At 42.6% G+C, this 25,878-nt stretch overlaps 1 protein-coding gene across 1 annotated transcript; it reads left to right on the top strand.

Moving 5' to 3' along the window:
* Nucleotides 1–15,307: 15,307 nt before the first annotated feature.
* LOC139309314 (zinc finger protein RFP-like) lies at nt 15,308–25,735 on the top strand. The gene is made up of 7 exons (XM_070933368.1): nt 15,308–15,706; nt 16,491–16,586; nt 17,166–17,396; nt 19,013–19,035; nt 21,736–21,854; nt 23,160–23,192; nt 24,978–25,735. The coding sequence occupies exons 1-7, from the start codon at nt 15,308–15,310 to the stop codon at nt 25,457–25,459; spliced, it is 1,383 nt and encodes a 460-aa protein (XP_070789469.1). The 3' UTR covers nt 25,460–25,735.
* The last annotated feature ends 143 nt before the right edge of the window (nt 25,736–25,878 follow it).

Consider the following 25,878-nt stretch of genomic DNA (forward strand, 5'->3'; position numbering starts at 1 on the left):
AATATAGTGGTACGAGGAGGAAATAGATTCCATCCTAGTTTACACATCATTTTCTATTTCAGACCTTTATAATAGAAGCAACAAAATCCCACTTATAGGGAAGACCCAGAGAAAATGTGCTTACTATTCTTACCTGTTATAAGGACACATAACCCCACTTGGGCAGACATTCAGACACAGATGAATGTCCTTCTAACACCAGAGGAACAGAGACTGGTAACGGGGGACAATGGAGTGGCAGTTTTTTTAAAAAAAAGAGCATGAGAGTGACAACCGGCTGGGAATTCCACCTCAGGGAGCCGGAATGGGATCTGGATGATGATGGGGACAATATGAGGCTACAGAATTCTCAATCTTTAGTCTTCTATGGAATCCAAAATGGAGTTCCCTAAAGTAAGAATCTTGCAAAAGTATCTGAAATAAGGCAGAAAGAAAGATGAGAGTCCTGAGGACTTTTCTTGAAAGAATATACTGGGCTTTCAGGCAATACACTGATTTAGATCCTGAAGCCTCAGAAAATCAGAAAATGATAAACATGATTTCTATAGGGCAGTCAGCAGAAGATATTAGAAGAAAGTTACAGAAATTAGAAGGAGGTCCAGGGAAAGGCATTTGAGAATTGGTTGAGATAGCTTATAAAGTTTTTTTTTACCTCCAGAGGGTAAGAAGAAAATAAGAAAGAAATCCAGAAGGCTCCCCGAAATGCTATCTTCCTAGCAGATGCCCTTAGGCAGAAAAAGCTGTGAGGAAGGGGACACAATCCGGAAGAGGAGGGGAGTTCAGGGCATGGAAGAGGAAAGGTCCCCTTGGGCCCCAACCAGTGTGTTATATGCAGGAAAGGAGGATATTGGAAGAGTGGGTGCCTGATGGCTAGAGCCATTGCAAGCAGAAAAAGAAGATGAAGAGGCCAGGGGAAGGAAGCCATTGCTCCCCCAACACCCCAACCCCTGGTGGAAGTCCAAATTGGGGGATCTAAACATAAGGTGTTAATAGATACAGAAGCCGGTAGATCTGTCCTTAACAGACCTATTGCTCCTTGGACTACCTATGAGATACTTTTTGTTGGGGCTTCTGGAAAGGCTATAATGTGCCTGTAACAACAAAAGCCCAAATTGCACAGCAGGAGGTTCAAAACTTAGGATATGGCATCTCTGCAGCACAGCTGGAGACTTTTAGCCTAAGGAGGGAGGCAATCCATTAAAGCCCCCTTTTAACAGAAAACAATTGGGAGTCTTGGGTTTTTGTAGAATTTCAGATTCTTAATTTTTGATTTATCATCAAGCCCCTTTATGAGGCTGTTCAAGGGGGGATGGGAAAATATGTGAATGGATTAGATAACGCCAACAAACATTCACACAAATAGAGAGGGAGCTTTTTGGGAGCACCAGCACTGGGGGCTTCCAGACCCCACTACGCCTTTTACTCTATTTGTACAGGAATGGGAAGGCATTGCAATGGAAGTTCTCACCCAGAAATTAGGCTCTGGCATTGGGATGGCTTGGGAACAGCGGCAGCAACAGCCCTGCTAGTTGAAGAAGCTCAACAGTTAACACTATCACTTTATCCCATAGTAAAAGTCCCAAAGGGGGTTCAAGAGATTATGGAAGTAAAGGGAGCATTTTGGATGATTGGGGGGCCACCAAGCCAAATATCAGACCCTCTTGCTTGACTCCCCAGCCATACAATTAGAGGTATCCAATTAGAGCTACTCATTCCAGCTACACTCTTGCCCCAGGTGAATTGCATCACGATTGTGTACAGGTAGTGGATTCAGTCTGTGCCAGTAGACCCGATCTTTGTGATCAGTCGATCCCAAGTGCTGACTGTGAATGCTGGTAGCTTTATGGTAGAAGGCCAGAGAAAGGCAGGATATGCAGTGGTGACAGCATGGGAAGTTGTAGAAGTCAACCCATCACCAGTAAACATTTCTGCCCAGCTAGCTGAACTGGTCACTCTAACTAGAGCCTTACAGCTGGCTGTGGGACAAACATTAATAGCAAATATACCTTTGGAGCCTTGCGTGCCCATGGAGCCTTATGGAAGGAAAGAGGATTATTAAATGCAAGAGAATCAACCGTTAAATATAGCCCACAAATTTTAAAATTATTGGAGGCTGCTTGGCAAACAAAACAAGTAGCAGTCTTACATGTCAAGGGACATTCTAAGATTCCCCTTTACACAAAAGGAAATTGGGCTGCAGATGGAGCTGCTAAGGAAGCCTCCCTACCACACTTAGAATGAACAGCCTACCTAACTCCTATTTCTCCCTACCCACTTCTCCACTCTCTTGGACTCCCAAGGGTAGGACATGGGCCACATCAGTTGGAGGCAGGGAGAGGAAGGATGGGTGGTGGAAGGTAGAGGGCAGACCTATTCTACCAAATACACCTCAGAGGATTCATTTATAACAAATACATGCCAGCACACAATGGGGGGTCAAAGGGACTGGTAGACTTAGTGACATGCTGTGTAGTAGACAAGGGTCTCTATTCCGCAGCCTCCCAAGCTGTAGCAGTTTGTCTGATCTATGCCAGAAATAATCCAAAAGTAGCCAGGCGCCCACCCCTTAGGAGTCCAACTTAAAGGCAACTACCCAGGGACAATTTGGGAAATAGACTTCACTGAATTACCTAGAAAGCAAGCTTTTGAGTATGTTGCGGGACTAGAATGTACCTTCACAGGATGGCCTGAGGCTTTTGCTTGCAGGACTAATAGAGAGCATGAAATAGTAAACGTCCTACTGGAAGAAATCATTCCTGGGTTTGGGCTGCCAAATAGTATATCCTTTGATTGTGACCCATATTTCACAGCTAAGGTTTGTGTGAACAGTTAAAGATCACTCGGAAGGCAGAGGCAGAGGAGAGGTCCATCCCACTGGTGGGCGAACTGACCTTGTACCAATATGTAAGACAACTCGCTGGGGTTATGAATTTTCTTTCCCGTTATCTGCAGGAAAATCAATACCCTGGACTAGATCATCCAGTACATCCGTTTCAGCCTGCAGACTGGGTGCTTGTAAAGACATGGGGATTAACAATGTCCTTGGATCAGAAGTGGAAGGGACCGTTTCAAGTGCTTCTGACCACATATGTGGCACTAAAAGTGGAAGGCCTGGCATCTTGGACAGATCACTTCCAGAGTGACGAAATACCCACCATCTGATTCTTGGACTGTGCAGCCTGCAGACTGGGTGCTTGTAAAGACATGGGGATTAACAACCTCCTTGGATCAGAAGAGGAAGTGGACAATCTGGGATTACGGTGATATCCCTGGGCTTCTGAAAAGTGCCATGAGAAAATTGAGAAGTAAAAAACAGCCGCCAGGGTTTCACCCTGGATGACATTTTGAGCATCCAAGAGTGATTCTGGGATCCAATGTCACATGGATCAAAGAGGGATCGATTTCCGGATCAGTGGAAGAGACAACCTCATTTCTCTGGGGAAAGGCCTCTTGTCTTGGCACCAGGAGGGGAAGAGGAGCTTTCTGGCTTCTCCCATTAAAGATGTGCCACCTAAAAACGGGAAACATTAGCTACTCATAATTGTCCATTTACAGGTAGTCCTTAATTTACAACAATTCACTTAGTGACTGTTCACAGTTATAATGGCACTGAAAAAAGTGACTTATGGTTGTTTTTCACACTTATGACCATTTTATCATCTCCAGAGCCACATGATTCACATTTAGATGCTTGACAACGGGTTCATATTTATGACGGTTGCAGTGATCATCTTTTGTGTTCTTCTGACAAACAAAGTCAATGGGGAAGCCAGATTCACTTAACAACCATGTTACCAATTTAGCAACTGGAGTTATTCACCTACCAAATGTGGCAAGAAAAGTCGTACATGGGGGAAAACTGACTTACCAAGTTTCTCACTTAGCAACATAAATTCTGGGTACAATTGTGGGTATAAGACGAGGACTACCTGTATTCTTTGTATCCCAAATCTAAGTGCACGGATCACTGGGGAAGCAGAATACGTTTCCACTAAGTATAATGGAATATATATTGGTAGTTCTTGACTTACGACTTCAGCTGAGTCCAAAATTTCTGTTGCTAAGGAAGGTAGTTTTTAAGTGAGCTGTGTCCCATTTTATGAACTTTTTTGGCACAGTTATTCAGAAAATCACAACTGTTAAGTGAAGAATGTGGCTGTTAAGCGACTTCCCCCATTGACTTTGCTTGTCAGAAGCTCCCCAGGAAGGTTGAAGATGACAATTCCAGGATCCTGGGAGGCTGCAACAATACTAAGTGTGAGAACCGGTCATAAATCACTTTTGTCAGTGCCGTTGTAACTTCACTAAACAAATGGTTGTAAGTTGAGGACCATATACCTAAGTTGAGGTATATGGAATATATAGTAGAATATATTTACTGTATTTTTCGGTGTATAAGAAGCACTCTCCACACTACCGCTATGGCTGGATCTTGGTCATACTTTGTGGAATACAAATATAATGTCACTCAGGGGGTTTTTATATAAAGAGGTTCTCTTTACAGATGCGGGCAGATGGCAGCTGAAGATATTACAGACACTGTTGGATGAAGGGTTTAATTTAACTTGGCTACAATATAATCAATTACAACTGAGATGGAAAGAGGACCAAAAAACTGGCATTATGTTGCATGAGGAAGAATTGGTTAGACATATAAGAGAGAAAGGTCCAATGCATATTAAAAGGCTTTATAATGTTTTGTTAGAAAGAGATTCAGAAACGGAATTAGTTAAAGATTGTATGATTAAGTGGGCACAGAATTTTGAAGAACCAGTGATGCTGGAAACTTGGGAAAAAATTTGGGTTCAGAATGTTAAATTTACACAGTCGCAAAACCTGAGAGAAAATTTTTATAAAATGTTTTATAGATGGCATTTAGATCCTAAAAAGTTGTCATGTATGTACCCTAATGTTCAGCCAAAATGTTGGAGATGTGAATGTTTAGATGCTACGTATTATCATGTTTGGTGGACCTGCAGGAAGGTTAAGGCTTTTTGGATAAAAATTTGGTGGGTTATGCAGAATGTTTTGAGGAAAAAAATTCAATTTTCTCCACAGTTGTTTTTACTGGGTATAGTTAAGGGTTTTACACGGGGTGAAATAAAACTGATATTGTATATGATAACAGCAGCAAGATTGTTGATAGGTAAATATTGGAAGAATGAAGCTTTGCCCACTATCGAGGAATGGATATTGAAGATGGCTAGTTTTGCAGAGATGGCGAAGATTTCAGCATATTTAAAAGACTGTTCACAAGAGACTTATGAATGGGAATGGAAAAGTTGGATAGAATATGTCCAGAACAAATACCAAACTAGAAAGTATCAAATAGCTTTTATTTGAAAATAATGTATTAGAAATATTTTAATGTAAAGAGATAAAGAGGAAAAATTATACAGGGGGAGGGATGGGTTCAAGCTTATATATCAGTGTTATTAGTTATGAATATATAATAGGGAAGTCTGGGGGGGGGAGGTTAGGGAGGGTTAGGGAGGATGGGAAGTTTGGGGAGGGAGGTGGGGGGGGTGAAAAAAGGGGTGAAAATGTAATTGTAAAACTTTTGCAATAAAAAAAAAAAAGAAGCACTCTCCACACAAAGGTGGGTGGGAATATCTGTGCGTTTTGTACAGCCAATGTTGCCTGCCCACCCGCTGGCCCCCACCCTTCGGCCTCTGCCTCCCAGCAATTTGCCTCCATGCAGCAAACAGCAAACAGCCTGGTCAGCTTCAACACAGCCTAATTTAGCATCAGCAGCTGATTGTCTGGTTGGATCTCCCTCCCGGAATACCACCAATCAGCTGTTCTAGGCTGTGGGGATCGCCACCTCTGCATGCTCCGTTTTTTGACCTCCACACGCGGAGTCTGAAAACGGGGTGAATGGAGACCAAAAACAGGGCACACAGAGGCAACAATAGGCAATGGCGATCCCTGCAGACCAGGGGTGAAATCTAAATTTTTTTGCTACTGGTTTTGTGGGTGTGGCTTAATTAGTGGGCGGAGCTTGGTGGTAAGGTGACTGGGTGGGTGTGGCCAAGTCAATGTCACTTCTTTTCCCTTTTTTAACCTACAAAACACAACACAACACAACTGTCTCACCCACAATATAAAAGCAGCTGTGCTAGACCCAAAATGGCCCCTGCAACAAGTAGGAACCTCATACAGCCACAAAAAGCTCAAAAAAACAACTTTCCCACTTTACACACACACAACACAACACAACACAACTGGCTCACCCACAATGTAAAAACAGCTGTGCTAGACCCAAAATGGCCCCTGCAACAAGAAGGAACCTCACACAGCCACAAAAAGCCCAAAAAACCAACTTTCACACTTCACACACACAAAATTCCACATACAGCTTTGTGAGATTTTGTGTGTTTGTGTAGTTAGAGTGAAACACTACAGAAACACACTAAATCTCAGAAAGCTGCACAAGTATTATTTTATTTTTATTTTTATATAAAAGCAGCTAAATTTAAAACTTCCTAAACTTTAAATGGCTAGGTCTAAAAAAAGAACAACTAAAAAAAAACCCAATTAACTATTTTTTTTTAAAGCTCCCAAAGGGGAAAAAAACTTACCCAATAGAACAGGGGTCTCCAACCTTGGCAACTTTAAGACCTGTGGACTTCAACTCCCAGAATTCCTCAGCCAGTTTTGCTGGGAGTTCACAAGTCCACAAGTCTTAAAGTTGCCAAGGTTGGAGATCCCTGCAATAGAAGGTACAGCAGGAAGGCAGGCAGGCAGGCAGGCAGATAGAGCTGTTCACCAATGAGCTTGATTGCAGGCAGGGAGATTCAGTTGCTTGCTGATGCAATGGATCGCAGGTATTACAGCAAGCGAAGCAAGGCAGGCGTTGCGACCAGCAGCTAAGGTAACTCAGCTGGGATCGTCAGAGCTTGGATCATCAGAGCCATTTAAAAGAAAAAAAAGGCTCTGATGATCGCGCAGCTCAGCTAGGCATGGGCGGGGGCAGGGACTTTTGCTACCGGTTCTACCTACTCGCCCGAGCCGGTCCGAACCGGGAGCATTTCACCCCTGCTACAGACTGGTACAGCTAATCGTTGGTATTCCAGGAGGCAGATACAGGCAACAATCAGCTGCTCATGCTAAATCAGACTGTGCTGAAGCTGACCAGGCTGTTTGCTGCAAGGAGGCAAATTGCTGGGAGGGAGAGGCAGATTTTTTTTTGTTGTTTTCTTCCCCAAAAGCTAAGTGCATCTTATAGTTTGGAGCATCTTATAGTCTGAAAAATACTGTATATCTGATGATATATATATAGCCACCAATGGCATTTTGGCTTGTAGCTTTCTATATTCCTTATTTCCTGATTTGAGTCCAAGGAAAGCAAATCAGGGTATACGAGGGAGGCCCTTCTGTTGCTCCAATTCCAGTGATGAGATGCTTAATCCCTCCCTTTTCTTCCCCAGATACTCTGGAAAGTGGACTTCAACTACAGGAAGGTAAATATGAGTTCTAAGAATCACAATCACTTGCTATTTTGAGCTCTTATGCCATTAACTTTAACATGATAGAGTCACCTAAAAGAAAAATATAGGAGTAGATACCTTAAAGACTAAGATGATTCGGTAAGCTTTAATGATTTTATTATTTATGACCTATTACTTGCTGTTTCTGTGTACATTATGAGTTTATGCACAGGAGACAAATTCATTGTGTGTCTGATCACATTTGGCCAATAAAGAATTCTGTTCTAGTCTGTTCTAGTCTAGTCTGGTCTGGTCTGGTCTGGTCTATTCTTGTTTATCTCCAAGGCGTCTGACAGCAACTCTGCCATCATATCAATGAGATCTTCCCCTTTTACTTCTTCAATGTTCTGGAATCTCAGGAAATGGCTTTTTCGATTTCTAAATTGATTACTAAATCCTTGTCTGCCTGTGTTAATCTTTGATTCATCTCCTCCATTCTTTTCTCTGCTTGCTCTGATTTCTCTTCTATTATCTTAATTTGTTGTTCATTTTTAGCTATCATTTGCTGGAAGTTCTTTATTTTTTCATCCATATTCTATTCTATTCTATTCTATTCTATTCTATTCTATTCTATTCTATTCTATTCTATTCTATTCTATTCTATTCTATTCTATTCTACTCTACTCTACTCTACTCTACTCTACTCTACTCTACTCTACTCTACTCTACTCTACTCTACTCTACTCTACTCCATCCCATCCCATCCCAATTTTAGTCTATTCTGTTCATTATGTATGATTATGTATATATAATCTAGAAAATTGAAGTCAGTCTTGATACAGAATGAAAAATCTGGAGAAATGGGAAAATATGGGGTGGGACTGAAAAGAACATAGTGTCCGGGTTCCAAGTAACAGACCCAACAGAATCAAAACTCCAAGGCAGCCATGTTCCTCAAAGTATAGATTTATTAGGCACATCATATTGGCACATCTGGGGAAACCCGACTCTGAGCCCCCCTTGGGTTTCCCCCTAATTAAAAGTAAAGTTTTCCCTTCCCTGCCCATGCAGTCTATCACATGGTCCAATCAGGTCACAGTCCAAGGGTCACTCAGTCTGAGACCACACCTCCTTGCACCTGGTGGGAAAACTCTTGGTTCTCAGGAGAAAGAATTTGATTATGGCTACAATCCCCAGTTGTCTCTTCCTTCCCCCTCTCACAGCTCGATCTTCTTCACTGTGGCCACCCTGAAATGCCAAGGTATGTATATGTGTGTGGGAAATGGTTCCAGGGCTGACACATAGAATTCCTACCAAGCTAATAACACTATCAAGCTATTGATTTTACTGCCTGAGTATAAGTTGGTGAGAGACCAGGTCTTTGGGAGCAGAGAAATTAGGTCCTTTGGATCAAAGCAAATAGCAAAGTTGGAGCATCAGGGTTGCCTCCACCTTGTGGGCCATCAGACTGATGAAAGCAGAGTGTCCTGTATAAGATCCTCCCCTTTTGTACATGCCTGTGATACCCTGATGCTCACAGAGAAAAGGGCGGATCTTCTTCACATCCTATCATGTGTCCTAAGTTACCTCTGGGGGATACTTCTGACTGTGCCAGTTCACAATTGAAACATGACTACCACTGGCTCTGCCTGATCCTCTGGATTAAGGCTCCAGGCAGAGTCCCTGTTCAACCTGGGCCATCAAAGCAACTCACTGAAGGCAAAGCCAACTACTCTTCACTCCCAAACCCATTAATCTCATATGCAAGATGGAAGCTAATGAGAATTGTGTAGGGAGGCTGGAACAGGTGGAGCACTATGAAGGGTTTGAAGGACTTGGCCAGGGGTCCACAATTCTTTACAATTGCCAAAGTTGGAGAACCTTGGACCAGGCAATAGTTAGGTGTGTTGAAAAAAACAATGACTCCTCCAGTTCTGGGTAGTAGTGGTGGTGTTGGAAGCTGAACTCCATTCACAAAGGAGACTCTAGAGTTAAACCCTTGGGAGTTGAAGACACAAATTAGGCCTCAAGCTGAAGCTCCTGTTTTTTTTTTCCCTTCCTTCCCTTCCCCATTACAGTGAATGTAACTCTGGATCCAGACACAGCCCATCCTGACCGCCTTGGCGTCTCCGAAGATCTAAAAAGCATCAAAGGAGTTAAGCCAGTTGAAGGAAAATATTCTGTCTCAGGCCGCAACAGATTTGTATATCATCCTTGTGTCCTTGGCTGTCAGAGGTTCTCAACAGGAAGACATTTCTGGGAAGTTATGGTAGGAGATAGAGCAGGATGGGGTATAGGGGTTGCCAACAAGCCACTGAACTTAACAAACATTGATGTGCAGACCAGGCGCTGGGAGTTTCAGAAATGGGAAGGAAAATACACAGCCATATCTCTGTCAAAACACTCTGAGCTGGTCCTGACTGAGGAGCCGACAAAGATCCGCATCTCTCTCAACTCCGAAGGGGGACAAGTGAACTTTTTTGATGCCAGGTCCGCAGCTCTGCTCCATACATTCTCAGATGCTTCCTTGGTTGGAGAGACCCTTCTGCCCTCTTTCTATTTGAGCCAAGGTGCTTGCATGACACTCCCCTCAAAGAAGGGACATCCATAAACAAAATTTAGAAAAATTCCTCTTTGCCAAGCAGGGATCTCGAAAGCCTTTAAAGCAGAGATTCCTTAACTTTTTGCTACTTCAGCTTCCTTTATTGTTCTATGCCATCCTGGTCAGTCAATCAATCATTATAAAGGAATAACCTGATCATCGTTTCTATTTGTCTGGAGAAAAAAAAAATGAAGTGTCCTAGGAGGTTTATCGGCTTTAACATCATGTGTTGAGATGTATCAGTATTAAAGATACCTTATAGATAAGCCTGTCAATCATGATTTTATATGTCTGTCACAGCTCTCCATCCCATTTATGGATCATGCTTGTTTGTTTAATGTTAGTTGCAATCAATGATTGTCGATGACTCAGTATATTCTGTAATCTTTAACTTTTTTTCTTTCCTTCTCCGTTTTTTCCGTTTCCTTTTAACACATAATTGTCATAATCCAACAAACCCCAGCAGGGCTTCAGCAAGTATTACACTCAATATAAGTTTTATAGCCTCATTGGTTTTTTTAAAAACAAATCCTAGTATTTTTCCTATCTTTTTATACTTACGTAGGTTATCTACAACAATCGGATTACTGATTGTAAGACTGACTGTAATTTTATACAGTAGGTGTCTCATGGATTGCAATTTTATGCCAATAAATTTATTCAGTGCAATACATAGAAACAGAAGATGCACAGAAGACAGAAAAAAAAATAAAACATAGCATTTGTTATCAAGATAAAAAACGTGAGTTTTCTCAAGCCAAAAGTCAAAAAGAATTGTTAATAGAATTGTAAAAATGAAATACATTATGAAAGAAATGCATTATTTGACAATAACATTCTTTTTCCCTCTTGCTTGGAAGAGGAAGAGGAAGACAGTGAGTTCAAGTCCTGCCTTAGCCATGAAAGCCAGTTGGTAACTCTGAGCCAGTCATTCTCTCTCAGTCCAAACCACCTGACAGGATTGTTGTGGGGAAAATAGGAGGAGGAAGATAAGTTTGCCACCTTGAGTTATTTGTAAAAATAATAAAGGCGAGATAAAAATAAATAAGGGGAGTGAAACGTAACTCTGATATGGTGACTTTGCTTGCTGACCGCAGCTCTCTGGAACATCTCAAAGCATCTAAACAACTGAAGATAATCCTAATGAACATACCTAATACAGGTAGTCCTGGACTTACAACCGAGCCCCAAATTTCTGCTGCCAAGTGAGACACCTGTTAAGTGAGCTTTGCGCCATTTTAACTGAATCATGGTGGAAGAAGGGAATGAAAAGGAGGATGTTTTGGCAGGAAAGAGGAGGAGAGCAGGGGATAGAGAGAGGGTGAGAGGGACAGGTGAGTCTCTTTGGAGGCAGAGAAGTGGAGTCTCCTGGCTCACCTGGCCTCCACCCCACCAAGAGAGAGGGGGAAGCGACGCATGAGGACAGGTTGAGGAAAGGGGGAGAAAGGAATGTGAAGGAGAGTGGAGAGTGGAGTGTGGAGAAAGGTAGGGAAAAGTGTGTGAGGAAAGGCTGAGAAAGGAGGAGGAGGAGGAAGGGGAAAGAGATGAAGAGAAAGGGAGGCAGGCAGGGGAATGAACAGAGGAGCAGAGGAAGTGGTAGGACAGACCAGCAAGCAGCAGAGATAAAGAGGGGAGAGAGGAAGAACTGGCTGATTGGCCGTCTGACCACCACCAGCCGCGTAATCCACCTGTTGAGAGGAGACTCCGGAAGGGACCGACTGGAAGGGCAATGCAGCAGAGTCCAGCCGAGCAGGGCAAGTGGAGGTGCCTGAGCAAGGGACCCGAATGGAGTGGCAACCAATAACAAACAGACAGTAGCAGAGGAAGGCGTTTGGATGGTTGAAAAAGAGGGCAAGGGGACCCCAGCGTCCCTTTTGGGGATAGCGCCTACATGATGATCTTTCTTGTCACAGTTGTTAAGTGAATCACTGCATGTGTCATGTTAGTGACACAGTTGCTAATGAATTCCATTTCCCCATTGTCAGAAGGTCATAAAGGGGGGACACTGCAACCGTCATAAATATGAGCCAATTGCCAAGCGACTGAATTTTGATCAAGTAACCATAAGGATGCTCATAAATGGGAAATGTTAAAATGCTTATTATTTGACTTCACATATCGCTACCTCAGAATTACAGGGTTCTATGTGTGTCGCGACCATTTTTTGGGAAATGAGCCTTAAACATTTGAAAAATTTTACTGGTTACCCCATTGTACATAGAAGGAAAACGTTTGGTAGGTGAGCCTACCAACAAATGGTGCATGCAAGAAAAAAAAATGAGGCCGATGGTGACTCATCTTGGGGTTATACTAGAGGCTCCGAATATCAGATAGAACTTTGTCACACTAAGTTACACCATAAAAATGAGAATTACAAAGCTTAATAAAAATTTTTTTTGAAAAAAGTACTGAATTCAACTTGATATTAACTCGAATTTGTTTTTGTGACCATAAAATGCTTGTAAATTACTATTTGAAGGTTCAGCATTAAATGTAAGAATGCATGTCTGAATACCGAGAATTACTATTTAACCCCATTTTTGCATAACGGTTCCTTCAAAATGGTGCAGTAATAGTCATTATCGACTTAAAGCATCCATTTGAGCATACTTTCTATGTCATCTTGTTTTGCTTTGGATAGTGTGTGTACTTGTAGCTCAGGGGTGGGTTCTACTTAACTTTACTACCGGTTCGTAACGGGATCGCTCGCGTACCCGCTTTGCTTCTGCGCATGCGCAGATCGCTTCTGGTAACATCAAGGTCAGTGGGTGGAGCCTCCCACTGGTTTTACTACCGGTTCTATAGAACCGGTCCGAACCGGGGGGCAATCCACCACTGCTGTAGCTCTGTCTTAGGCACAGGCAATGTAACAGATGCAGCAGGCGGTATTGGCAAAGCAGGTTTCCTCATCTTCTTTTCAAAGGCACAGATGGTGACCGTGTTCCAATTTTCCGGGCCTGCACTGTAATAGCGTTAGTGAATGGTATAGACTTAAAGCACAGAATACGCAATTAAAAGTTCCATATCCGATTGGTATCTTCAGTTTCTGGAACATACTCGGATCCACTTGGTTCCTATAAGTCTGAACTTGCTTCCCTATCGTGGAAAAGAGACATTATTTTGGTATTCACGTGTCCAGAAGGATGGAGCGCTGCAGGCTCCATCCTTGCTCCGTCACATGGGAGCAGCCAAGCACGACAATTGGCTGCTGCAAATCGAACCCTGTAGTTCTGAGTTTTCTTGCGATAGTGTAGATAGAACCTTGTCATTTTGCTATTTGTGGCGAATCTATTTAGAAATTTTACGAAATAAGTTGTTAAAAAATTAAGTCATGGTAGATAGAACCTTGTCACATTCTTAACTCATTTTTGACAAAAATGTCAGATAGAACGCTGTAATTCTGAGGTAGTGAAATGTCAAATTGAGAGTCACTGATCTAGCCCAACAGAACCTCAAAAGGGATGGGGATTACGGCCAGGGTGTCCCAAGGGATGTCAACAAACTCAAGGTGTCAGCCAGCTCTGCCTTCCTCACAAATAAGGGGTGGGGCTTCCCTCCCTTAGGCCTTTGTTGACTCCCTCTAGGGTTGTTCCTGCTTTGCAGCATCTCCCCACTTCTGGGGAATATTCAAAAGAGATTTAGATGTGAATTCTATAAATTAGGTCTCTAAAGTTTCCAGGCCCTAAACCTGTTTAGTACTGGTACTGTAGTTGCAGTCATATTCGTGGTGCTCTCCTTCCTTCCTTCCTTCCTTCCTTCCTTCCTTCCTTCCGTCCTTCCTTCCTTCCCAGAAATGCCTTCACCTGGTGCCAAAATGATGCCACTGTGGGTGCCAGTTAAAGGACTCTGGGGAGGTCATCCAGAAATTATGTGCCACCACCAAAAAGGCAAGATAAAGGAGGGGGCTTGGGACTGTCTATGGCCTCTCAGAGACTCTGTTCTGATTAAAGAAGCCTCCTGAAAAAGCCCTTGAAAAAAGAGCAAAGGTGTATAAAATGTTCTCCACCCACCAGATTTCCTCCCTCTCCCCTCCTAAATTGGCCTGAGGCTACTAATAACTCTTTCTATCCATCTTTTGCCTTAAGGCACCTCAAACTTGAAGATTTCTATTCAGCAAATGATCTTATTCCACATTTTATATATTCCATATTCTACATCTACAAGATAAGTCTTCTGCCTTATCTCCCTTGTACGGACTGCCCCAGGCTGCCTCTTCACCTTGACTTTTGGCCAGTTTTAGAGCTTTTCCTGGTCCATTTCCTGATTGGCTGGCTGGGAAGGGGGCAGTCCAGGCAGTTCTTCCTCTGCTGGATATTTGTATTAAAAGTGACCAAAGAAAAGAGATTAATTTCTACCTGTCCTTTTCCTTTATCTCTGAGACATCCCATCATTTGCAGCATTAGATTTGGGCTTTTATCAAGGGCTTCTTACTGTCTCTTTCATTCCAAGTTTACTCCCTCTGGTCACAGGCTTCCTTCTTCCTAGTTTTTAAAAACCATTTTCCCCTTTAACAAACTGGTTGGATCAATAATAATTGATTGGGAATCTGTCCTATGGATGTTTCTTTCTCCCCAGGATTTTTCAATATCTTTCCCTTTAGCAAGTGTGTGTGTGTGTGGGGAGGAACTATGGCCCTTTTATAATTTGCAGACTTCAGCTCCCAAAATTCCTGAGCCAGCTGGCTCACGAATAAGTCAATCAATCAATCAATCAGTCAATCAATCAATCAGAATAGAGCTGGAAGGGCCCTTGGAGGTCGTCTAGTCTAGCCCCCTGCTCAAACAGGAGGCCCTATATACCATTTGAAATCCACAAGTCATAAAGGGCCCATGGTTCCCCACCTGTCCTTTAGCAGAATGTTTGGATCAATATTTGATGGGGTGGGGGAGCATCCCATGAATTTTGGCTTCTCCCCAGTTTTTAAAAACTTTTTTTTCTCTTTAACAGGATGCTGGGATCAATTGTAATTGATTGGTGATTAGTCCCAGGGATGCCTCCTTCTCTCCAGTTTTTAAAACAATTTCCCCCTTAATGAGCTGGTTGGGCTAATAATAATTGATCAGGGGTCCGTCCCGCAACTGTTTACTCCTCCCCAATTTGTTCCTTTCAACATACTGCAGTTCTTCTTTAAGAAGCCAGTGAAGCTGATCGCAAGAGGAACAAAAAATTCATTTTGGTTTCCTGCCTAGGCGCAGCCCAAAGACGGTCACCTGTTTTGGAGGAAAAGAAACTAAACTTATCTTTCTCTTTCTTTGTCCCGGCAGAGGAAGCGGTGATGGCAGCTGAAGCGTCCTTGCAGGATTTGGTGGAAGAAGCCACCTGCTCCATTTGCCTGGACTTTTTCCAGGACCCCGTGCTCATCCCGGAGTGCGGCCACAACTTCTGCCGGGGCTGCCTGACTCGCAGTTGGGGGACGTCGGAATCGGAGGCTTCCTGTCCCCAGTGCGGACAGACCTTCGCGCCCTGCAGACAGCTGGCGCGGGTGGCTGAAGTGGCCAGGCGATGCGGAGGTCCTTGGGGCGAGGAAGGATGGAGCTTCTGCCCAAAGCACCAGGAGCCCCGCAAACTCTTTTGTAAGCACCATGAGACTCTCATCTGCGTGGTCTGCTACCTATCCAAAGAGCACAAGGGCCACTCGGTGATCCCTGCGGAGGAGGCTTTCCAGGAATTCCAGGTAGGAGTCAGCCAGGAGGAATCGCTGCGGAGGGGCATCCAGTGCCAGCCCTCGCAGTCTTTTTACCTCTTTACTTGCTTCCTCCTGCTTTATCCCACCCCTTATCTCCCTGCCTGCAATGTTTAAAAAACAGGTTGACATCCCTGTTGTCACTGATCAAAATTCAGATGCTTGTCATGTCAACTGTCATGTTGTGTTGTCCTGGGCTCTTGTGTTCACCCTTTGCCACCTTCTGATAAGCAAAGTCAATGGGAAAGCCAGATTCGCTTAACAGCTGTGTGACTAACCTGACAATGGCAGTGATTCACTTAACAACATTTGGAAGAAAGGTTGTAAAATGAGACAAAACTTCCCTTAACTGTCTTGCTTAGCAACAGAAATTGCCTGTAGGAAGAAATAGGCTCCCTTCACCAGCTCCCTTTCCACATTTGCTCTAGAGCGAAATTGTCATGGAGTCCAAATCTTGAGTGCAGCAGCCAAAAACCACTCCTGCTGGATCAGCCCAAACTTTCATTTCTCAGTGATGCTTCTGGGATGATTGCAACCAGGAAACTCAGGCAGCTCACTTTAATGCCCTTGCAGGGAGTCCTTGGCAATGAAAAAAGTGACAGAATGTTTTTTACCCTTGTGATCATTGCAGGCATTCCATGGTCACAGGATCAAAATTTGGACGTTTGCCAACTGTCATGTATTTATGATGATTGAATATACTGGGTCTTCTAACTGGGTCTTCCCTCCGATGTAATTCTTTACAGAAAAGAAACTCAAAACTTATATTTTTCAGATCAAGGTGGAGGATTGCCTGAAGGCTCAGAAGGAGCAGAAAGAAAAAATAGCTACATACAAAGGAGACACAGAGCAAACTGTGCAGGAGATGCTTGTAAGTATTGATCCAACGGTGAGGAGCTTCTGAGCTAATAGGAAGGAGAACCTCAGTCGCCATCTTTAATAATAGGCAGCCTGTCTCTAAGTACAAGTTCTGACTTAAATTAATTCAAAGTTAAAGACTGTGTGAGGCACAGAACTTGTTCTTAACCTGGGGACTGAGATGTCACCATTGGCTGAATGAGTCTCAGTTGGGTTAAGTGCCCCTATCCCATGAGCTGTGTTTTATGCAATAGGTTTGGCTTCCTTAATAAATTAAGGCAAATCGTATTTCATCACTGAAAAAATTGTGAACACAAACATTTTTCTGTCTACATTTTTGAAATCCCTGATTGCTAAGAAAATTTTCATGAGAGATCATTTAAACTGGAGCCTTTTTTTTTTCTTTTTAGAAACTTCCCCCTTGTGTTTTTTAATGTCAAAAGGATTTTTTTCTTCCTAGGAAATTCTCCCACTTCACTTTTGGATTCTTCAAGGAATCCATTTAATTATCATGACAAAATTAAAATTATTAAATAAAATAATTAAAATAAAATAAAATTATGCCATTTGCTTTTTCTCTTTCTTGTTCTAGGATCGCATCGACAAAGTGAAAAAAAGTGTAATGGCTGAATTCAGAGAGCTACAACTCTGGTTAGAAGGACAGGAGAAGCTTCTATTGACTAAAATGGAAGAAACGGAGAAGGATATTATGGCAAGAAAGGAGAAGGGTTTGGCCAAGCACATGGAGGAACTGGGCTCTCTTGACCATCTCATCCAGGAGATAGAAGAGAAGCTTCAGCAGCCAGCCAGCAAACTCTTACAGGTCAGGTTGTATCATAGAGATCATAGAATCCTAGGGCTGGAAGGGACCTTGGAGATCTTCTCTGCCCAAGGCAGAGTCCTTATTCCATCCGGAACAAATCTATTATTGGAAGCCTCCAGTGATGGATCACCCAGAACTCTGGGAGGGAAGCTGTTCCACTGATAAATACTTCTCACTGTCAGGAAATTCTTTTGTATTTTAGGTTGGATCTCTTTGTGCTGAGTTTTCACCCCATGCCTCTTGTCCTGCCTTCAGGTGCTACGGAGACTAAATCATGCCCTTTTCTCTATGACAGCCTTCCAAGTATTGGAAGATGGCTGTAGGGTCTCCCCTAAGCCTTCTCTTTGTTAGGCTGAGTCCCCTTTGCCATTCATTGTACAGTTTGGCCTCCAGAGCCCTTATCACCTTTATTGCTCCTCTCTGTCTCAGCATTTTTTTGGTATCATGGTGTACCAATGATGAAATGGAATAGCCTGCTTTAGCCCCTCCACAGAATACTCTTTTTGACTCTTCCCTTCCCCCTCCCCAGAAATTTAATTGAAATTATAATAGTGAAAAGTACAAATGGAAATAAAGAAAATAGGGAAACGGAGAAGGATAAGAATGGGAAGGAAGTGTCAGATAAAGGGAAAACAAAACATTTTCAGCACAGTAAAATACAAAATAAAATTACAGCCTCAAGTTATTTTTTTATATTTACTCATTATTAGCCATGTGTATAAAAACAGATTAGTCTAATAAGAAAAATCAAGTATCAAGAGTTCTTTTTTTTTTCTATCTCAAGCAGAAAGTTTAGAAGCAGCTTCCAAGTAGAAGCAATGGGTCATATCTAATTAAAGCAGTCAATTTTGTCATTTTTTCTAGCTCCATCACTTTTTCCATCCCTTCTTCTCTTGTGGAGGTTGATATACCTTCCCATGTCTCCATGTAGGATTCTGTCTGCATTTGACTCTATGGAAAGGAACGGTCACCAAATGAGCTATTTAGTCAAGGACTAACTGTATTGGCTTAAATTAGGGATACATAATTTGATACAGAAAAAGCAGGCCATGCAAAAAGCAGGAATTCAAAGTACTGGTCACTGTCTCTATATTCTTCACAATTTGAGGTTCCTGTCCCCTATTAGAGGATGTAGTGGTGGGTGTTCTTTGTAGGGTCTCCCCCTCCCCTTAATCTCCAGGCAAGGAAAAACCCTACACTGATTTCTTTCTACAAAGTATTATAACCACCTGGATTTTCCAAAGTGCCTTCATTCTGGAAGCATAAATGCAGGACATGTTTTTATTCTATTGATGCACTGTTTTGTTTTTCAAATGGTCTTTTCTTTTTGCTATTATGTGTTATATATATATATATTCTGTAATTGTGTTGAATTCAAGTAGGGTATAATTTTTCTCAGACAAAAAAGTAAAAACAATACCTCTCCAAAAGAGGTTGAACAGCTGAGGAAAAAAGAGCAATGGGATTTTTTTTCTTTGAAAAAAATGGAAGTATTTTATCTGTCTGTTAGTGTCTGGTTGTCCAGAGGTTTCACTCATTTGTTTTTGTAAATGTAAGAATTTAATTTTCTGCTTAGGAAATGGCTCTTTTCAATGCTTTGTCTCTCTTATTTTTAGGACATTGGAAGCATCTTGAAGAAGTAAGTAAATCTACCCTTTTCTTTACAGTCTCAGAGATTAGCAGCTCCTCCAATAGTTTTCCTATTTTGGGAAGTTCTGTTTGTATTTCGGAGTATTTTAATGTAAAGATTGCGTACTGTATTTCAGGGCTTTTTAGACATTTCCTCAGATAACTTCAACACAATATAATTAGCAATATTGGATATGATCAATTATTGTTGGTTGCATAGTCAGCCAGATGTTTAGACTGAATTTGGCCATTTTACCTGCCTATTGAATCTTTCCCAAGAAGAGACAGATGTTTGATGGTTTTGAAGGTATCATTGTATGATGTAAACTGTTCCAAGTAATGCAACTATCATAAATACATGCCAGTTGCCAAGCACCAGAATAGTGATTACAAGGACATTGTGACAGATGTTATCTGCTATTTCATTGCATTACCTTTAAGTTTAAGGTTAAGTTTACTTTGTGTCATTGCACCTCGTACATCAAAATTAAATGCCATCTTCAGTGTACATCATACATAAGAAAACTATAAATAATAATAATAAAACAAAAACAAAAACATATCCTTCACATTCTACACAATTAAATTGAAAACCTGTGATACTGCATTAGTATTGCACTATACAGTAGAATTCAACATAGTTACCTCTCTGGGATAGAAGCTGTTTTTCAGCCTATTTGTCCTTGTTTTTATTTACCATCTGCCAGATGGCAATAGTTCAACAAAAGGGGTGCCCAGGATGAGATGGATCTTTAGGAACGTTTTGAACTTTCTTAAGGCAGCGGGAGCTATAAAGCTCTTCCAAGGAGGGGAGGGGGCAACCAGTGATCCTCTGGGCAATGATGTTATACTCTGGAGCGCTGTCCTATCTGCCACGGTGCAATTGGCAAACCATACACAGGTGCAGTAAGTTAAGATACTCTCTATAGTGCAGCCGTAGAAGGTCACCTGCAGTTTTTCATTCGGTTGTTTTTTCCTGAGTAGTCTCAAGTAGTATAATCTCTGCTGGGCCCCTTTGACCAGTGCTGCAGTGTGAGCACCCCAGGTCAGATCCTCTTTTATGATAACACCCAAAAAACTAAACCTGGCCACTTGCTCCACCTGGTCTCCATTGATAAGCGAGGGCTGGATATCTGATCTGTTCCTTCTGTAGTCCACTATAAATTCCTTGGTCTTATTGGTGGTAAGGACGAAATTATTGTCTCCACACAGTGAAAGCAACTGGTCCACTTCATCTCGGTAGGCAGACTCATCCCACCCCCTGGAGATGAGTCCTACCATTGTTCTATCATCTGCAAATTTAATAATAGTATTATTGGCGTGAGTGAGAATGCAGTCATGTACGTAAAGAGTATAGAGTAAGGGACTCAACACACAACCTGTGGTTTACCAGTGTTAAGAATAAGGGCCGAGGAGGTGTGATTACCTAATCCTATTTGGAGTCCTATTTGGAGAAGGGCGGTATAGAAATTTAAACAAATAAATAAATAAATAAATAAATCTGACCCTCTTGAGAGCAGCCAGACAGGAAATCCATAATCCAAAGGTAGATTGAATGAGAAAGTCCAAGGTCCTTAAGTTTAGATAGACACTAGTCTATGTGGAAGAATTGTGTTAAATGCAGAACTAAAATCCATCAAGATCAGTTTGAATATTATATCCATCGTCTAATTACCTACGTCACCCATAGTAGTCATGTGTCATCAGTCATTTGGTAAGATACAATCCATTGTTTTGGCCAAGAGATTCACAAGAATTTTCAAGAGTAGGGAGCCCCAAAACTGAAACTTATTGGCCTTTACTAGATCTCTCCTTGAACTTGACGAAGGTGGATGAGTGCAGTTCTGGATCAGGATCCACTGAGTCGCACATGGTGCCCATATTTGAATAGCTAGCCAGAGAAATGACTGAAGCCATGGAAACAGGGCCCTTCTCAGTCAACAGGAGTGCTGATTTCCCACCAGCTTACCAGGTACTTGGGATCCGAGGACAGGGCAACATAAGAAAATGACAATCAATGAGTTAATAGCTGTCCATCAACACCCCACTTAACAACTAAAAGCCACACACAACCAGGCACCACATAAATACAATGCGTAGAACAGCCCAGTGCACACATTCTGGAGAGAGAGAGAGAGAGAGAGAGAGAGAGAGAGAAGTTCCCTAAGGATGGGCTCCAGCACGAGTCTGAAAGCTCAGAAGTCAAAACCTCCAGTGACCAACTCAGATTAGATCCTGTAGCTAGCCAATCCTCAAGCACCATCTGATGGTTTAGAAAGCTTCTTCTATTGGCATATTGATAAAGGTTGCAGGAACTGGGCATGGCTAGTCTAGTGAAGAGAAGGACCAGGGGAGACATGATAGCAACAGTGTTCCAATATTTGAGGGTCTGTCACAGAGAGGAGGGGGTCAACCTGATTTCCAAAGCACCTGAAGGCCAGACAAGGAATAATGGATGGAAACTGATCAAGGAGGGATTCAACCTGGAAATAAGAGAAAAATTCTGACTGAGGAGAATGAACCACTGGAAGAGCTTTGCCTTCAGACGTTGTGGGAGCTTCATCACTAGAAGCTTTCAAGAAGAGGCAGGACTGCCATCTGTCAGAAACGGTGTGGGGTCTCCTGCTTAGGGGTTGGTGGTGTGTGTGTTGGACTAGATGACCTACAAGGTCCCTTCCAACTCTGTTGTTCTGCTATTTTGTCTTGCCAGATACCAGGCAAAGGAAACATATGAGAATCCGGTGGATTTACTTCTAGAGCCAAAGTGGACAATCTGGGATTACAGTGATATGACTGAGCTTCTGAAAAGTGCCATGAAAAAACTGAGAGGTAAAAAACAGCCGCTGGGGTTTTACACTGGATGACATTTTGAGCATCCAAGAGAGATTCTGGGTCAATGTCACATGGATCAAAGAGGGATCGATTTCAGGATCAGTGTCTCAGTTAGGATTGTAAATGGAGACTACCTGTAGTCTTCGTAGCCCAAATCAGTGGTGGGTTCCTACCGGTTCGCTCTGGATCTTGCAAACTGGTAGTAGCGGCGGTGGGAGGCTCTGCCCATCCACCTGGACATCATCACAGACACTCTGCGCACGCACGCACATTGTGAACCGGTAGTGAAGGTAAGTGGAGCCCATCCCTGGCCCAAATCCATATGCCCTGATCACTGGGGAAGCAGAATAAGTTTCCACTAAGTATAATGGAATACATACAGGTAGTTCTTGACTTACGACCTTAGTTGAGCTGAAAATTTCTGTTGCTAAGCAAGGCAGTTGTTAAGTGAGCAGCGCCCCATTTTACAAACTTTTTTGCCACAGTTATTCAGAAAATGACGGCACTTAAGTGAATCGTGGTTGATAAATGAATCTGGATTCATGCATTGATTTTGCGTGTCAGAAGCTCCCCAGGAAGGTTGAAGAGGACAATCCCAGAATCATGGGATGCTGCAACCATCGTAAATACAAGCTGGTTCCCAAGTGCCCAAATTTTGATCACGGGACTGGGGAGGCTGCAACCGTCATAAGTGTGAGAACCGATCATAAAGCTCCTTTGTCAGTGCTGCTATAACGTCACTAAAAAAATAGTTGTAAATTGAGGACTACCTGTATATGGAATTTATTTATTTATTTTTATTATTTATTAGTCCAATTTATATGCCGCCCTTCTCCGTAGACTCAGGGCGGCTTACATTGCATTATAGCAATAGCCTGCATACTTTTTTGAATATACCTGCTTATTAGGGCTTCCCCCCCCCCGCGGTGTTGTTCTATACAAAGTTGGCTTATTGGCCCCACAATCCGGGTCCTCAATTTACCTACCTCGAAAGGATGGAAGGCTGAGTCAACCTTGAGCCTGGTGAGATTTGAACTTGCACTAATTGTAGGCAGCTGGCAGCTAAGCGCTAGCACTTAATAGCACTTTAGTCCGCTGCACCACTGAGGTGCATATATAGTAGAACATATTTATACCTGATGGAATATATATAGCCACCAATGACATTCTGGCTTGTAGCTTTCCCTATTCCTTATTTCCTGATCTGAGGCCAAGGAAAGCAAACCAGGGAATCTGAGGGAGGCCCTTCTGTTGCTCCAATTCCAGGGATGAGATGCTGAATTCCTCCCTTTTCTTCCCCAGATACTCTGGAAAGTGGACTTCAACTACAGGAAGGTAAATATGAGTTATAGGAATTGGATTTCCTTGCTATTTTAAGCTCTGATGCCAGTAACGTGAAGAGAAACATAATAGATCAAAAAGAAAAATATAGGATTAATTACTATATAAGACTATGATGATCCAGTAAACTTTAATGATTATATGATTTATGAACTATTACTTGCCATTTATATGTACAATATTAGCTAATGCAGTGGAGAAAAATTCCTTGTGTGACTGATCACATTTGGCCAAATAAAGCTGTTGTTCTGTTCTGTTCTGTTCTGTTCTACTCCTCTACTCCTGCTCCGCTCCGCTCCGTTCCGTTCTATACATACCATATTTTTTGGAATGTAAGACGAACCTTTCCTCCCCTAAAAGAGGCTGAAAATTTGGGTGCAACTTATACTCTGTATGTAGCTTTCTGGAAGCTTTTTTTCAGCCCCACCGAGGCACTAATGAAGCACTAGCAAGCAATCTTCCCAGCTTTGCCTGCTCCCTCAACTCCCTGAGTGAAGCAGTCTCCCTGCTTTGCTCCGATTCTCAGCTGTTCTTTAGAAGCTTTTTTCTGCCCTAACCAGGTACCAGCCGAGTGAAGCTTTGCCTGCTTTTCTCATTGCTCTTCCTCTCAGCTGTGCCTTAGAAGCTGTTTTTTATCCCCAAGCAGGGGATAAAAAACCAGCAAACTAATGTGCTGAAGCTGACCAGACTAAGGACGATAGCCAGATGAATACCTGGTAGGCAGATTTTTTTTTCCTATTTTCCTCCCCAAAAACTAAGCTGTGTTTTATACTCCGGTGCGTCTTATACTCTGAAAAATATGATAATCTAAAAAACTGAAGCCAATCTTGGTGTAGAATGAAATACCTAGACAAATGGGAAAATATGACTTGGGAGTGAAAGGAATCTTGAATTCCTACCAAGCTAATAACATCCTCTTGATTTTACTGCCTGACTATAAGTTGGTGAGAGACCAGGTCTTTGGGAGCAGAAATTAGGTCCTTTGGGTCAAAGCAAATAGCAAAGTTGGAGCATCAGGGTTGCCTCCACTCTGTGGGCCCTCAGACTGGTGAAAGCAGAGGTTTCCTGTATAAGATCCTCCCCTTTTGTACATCCCTGTGATACCCTGATGCTCGTAGAGAAAAAGACGGAGCTTCCTCACATCCCATCATGTGTCCTAAATTACCTCTGGGGGATCCTTCTGACTTTTCCCAGTTCAGAATTGAAACATGGCAGCCTCTTGCTCTGCCTGATCTTCTGGAAGAGGTGGAGCGCTATGAAGTATTTGAAGGACTTGGCCATTGTGAGACTTGTGGACTTCAGTTCCCAGAATTCCCCATCCAGGAATCCTGAAGGTGTGCAGCTTAGTGGCAGCTGGAGGGGAGGCAGATGGACTGGAAGATGGCGAAGGCAACCTAAGTGAATGGAAGGAGAAGGCCAGAGGAACGCTGAACAGGCCGGCAGTTAACAGAGGATGGGACTAAGACAGTGGGAGAGCCCGAGGGCTTGGGGAAAAGGGAGCAGAGGGACCTGGACAATAGCAGCCCCATCAGCCATTGGAATTCTGTTAGTTAAAGTCTACAAGTCTTACAGTTGCCAAAGTTGGAGGACTCTTGACCAGACAATGCTTAGGTGTTGTTTAAAAAAACAATGATTCTTCCAGTCCTGGGGGTGGGGGCGGTGTTTGGAAGCTGAACTCCATTCACACAAGAGGGTTAAACTCTTGGGGGTGAAGACTCAAACCAGGCCTGCAGCTGAAGCTCTTGTTTTTTTCCTTCCTTCTTCTCTTCCCCCTTACAGAGAATGTAACTCTGGATCCAGACACAGCCAATCCTGGCCGCCTTGAAATCTCTGAAGATCGGAAAAGTGTCAAAGGAGTTAAAGGAAAACATTTTTTACATTATGCTTCTGTCCTTGGCTGTCAGAAGTTCTCAACAGGGAGACATTTCTGGGAAGTTATTGTTGGAGGTAAAGGAGACTGGCGTGTAGGGGTTGCCAAAAAGCCAGTGAACATAACAAATGTTGATGAGCAGATCAGGCTCTGCGAGTTTGTGAAAAGCGTAGGGAAATACTGGGCCATATCATCAAGATTCTCTGAACTGGTCCTGACTAAGGAGCTCACGAGGATCCACGTCTCTCTCAACTGCGAAGGGGGACAAGTGAGCTTTTTTGATGCCAGCACAGCAGCTCTGATCCATACAGTCTCAGACGCTTCCTTGGTTGGAGAGACCCTTCTGCCCTTTTTCTCTTTGGATGAGGGCACCTGTATGACACTCCCCTAAAAGAAGAGATAACCATAGACAAAAATTTGGAAAAGTCCCTATTTACCAAGCAGGGATCTTTGAAAGCCTTTAAAGCAGAGATTCCTTAGCTTTTTGCTACTTCAGCTTCCTTTATTGTTCTATGCCACCCTGGTCAGTCAATCAGTCCTTATAAAGGAATAACCTGATCATCATTTCTATTTGTCTGGATAAAAAAAAAGAGGTGTGCTAGGAGCTTTATCGGTGTTAGCATTGTGTGTTCAGATGTATCAGTATTAAAGATACTTTACAACTAAACCTGTCAATCATTATTTTATATGTCTGTGACAGCTCTCCATCCCATTTATGGATCATGCTTGTTTGTTTCATGTTAGTTGCAATCAATGATTGTTTAGGTGTCCATAACTCGGTATATTCTGTAATCTTTCCCTTCTTTTTTT

Source organism: Pituophis catenifer, unplaced genomic scaffold (genome assembly GCF_029215685.1).
Source record: "Pituophis catenifer annectens isolate HBS135680 unplaced genomic scaffold, rPitCat1.0.hap2 SCAF_2, whole genome shotgun sequence".
In the NCBI taxonomy this organism is placed as follows: Eukaryota; Metazoa; Chordata; class Lepidosauria; order Squamata; family Colubridae; genus Pituophis; species Pituophis catenifer.

Coding starts and splice junctions, on each gene's coding strand:
- LOC139309314 (XM_070933368.1), top strand. CDS start 15,308: ATGGCAGCTGAAGCGTCCTTGCAGGATTTGGTGGAAGAAGCCACCTGC. Junction 16,587..17,165: donor AAACTGTGCAGGAGATGCTT/GTAAGTATTGAT, acceptor TTCTTGTTCTAG/GATCGCATCGACAAAGTGAA. Junction 21,855..23,159: donor TGCCATGAAAAAACTGAGAG/GTAAAAAACAGC, acceptor TTTCTTCCCCAG/ATACTCTGGAAAGTGGACTT.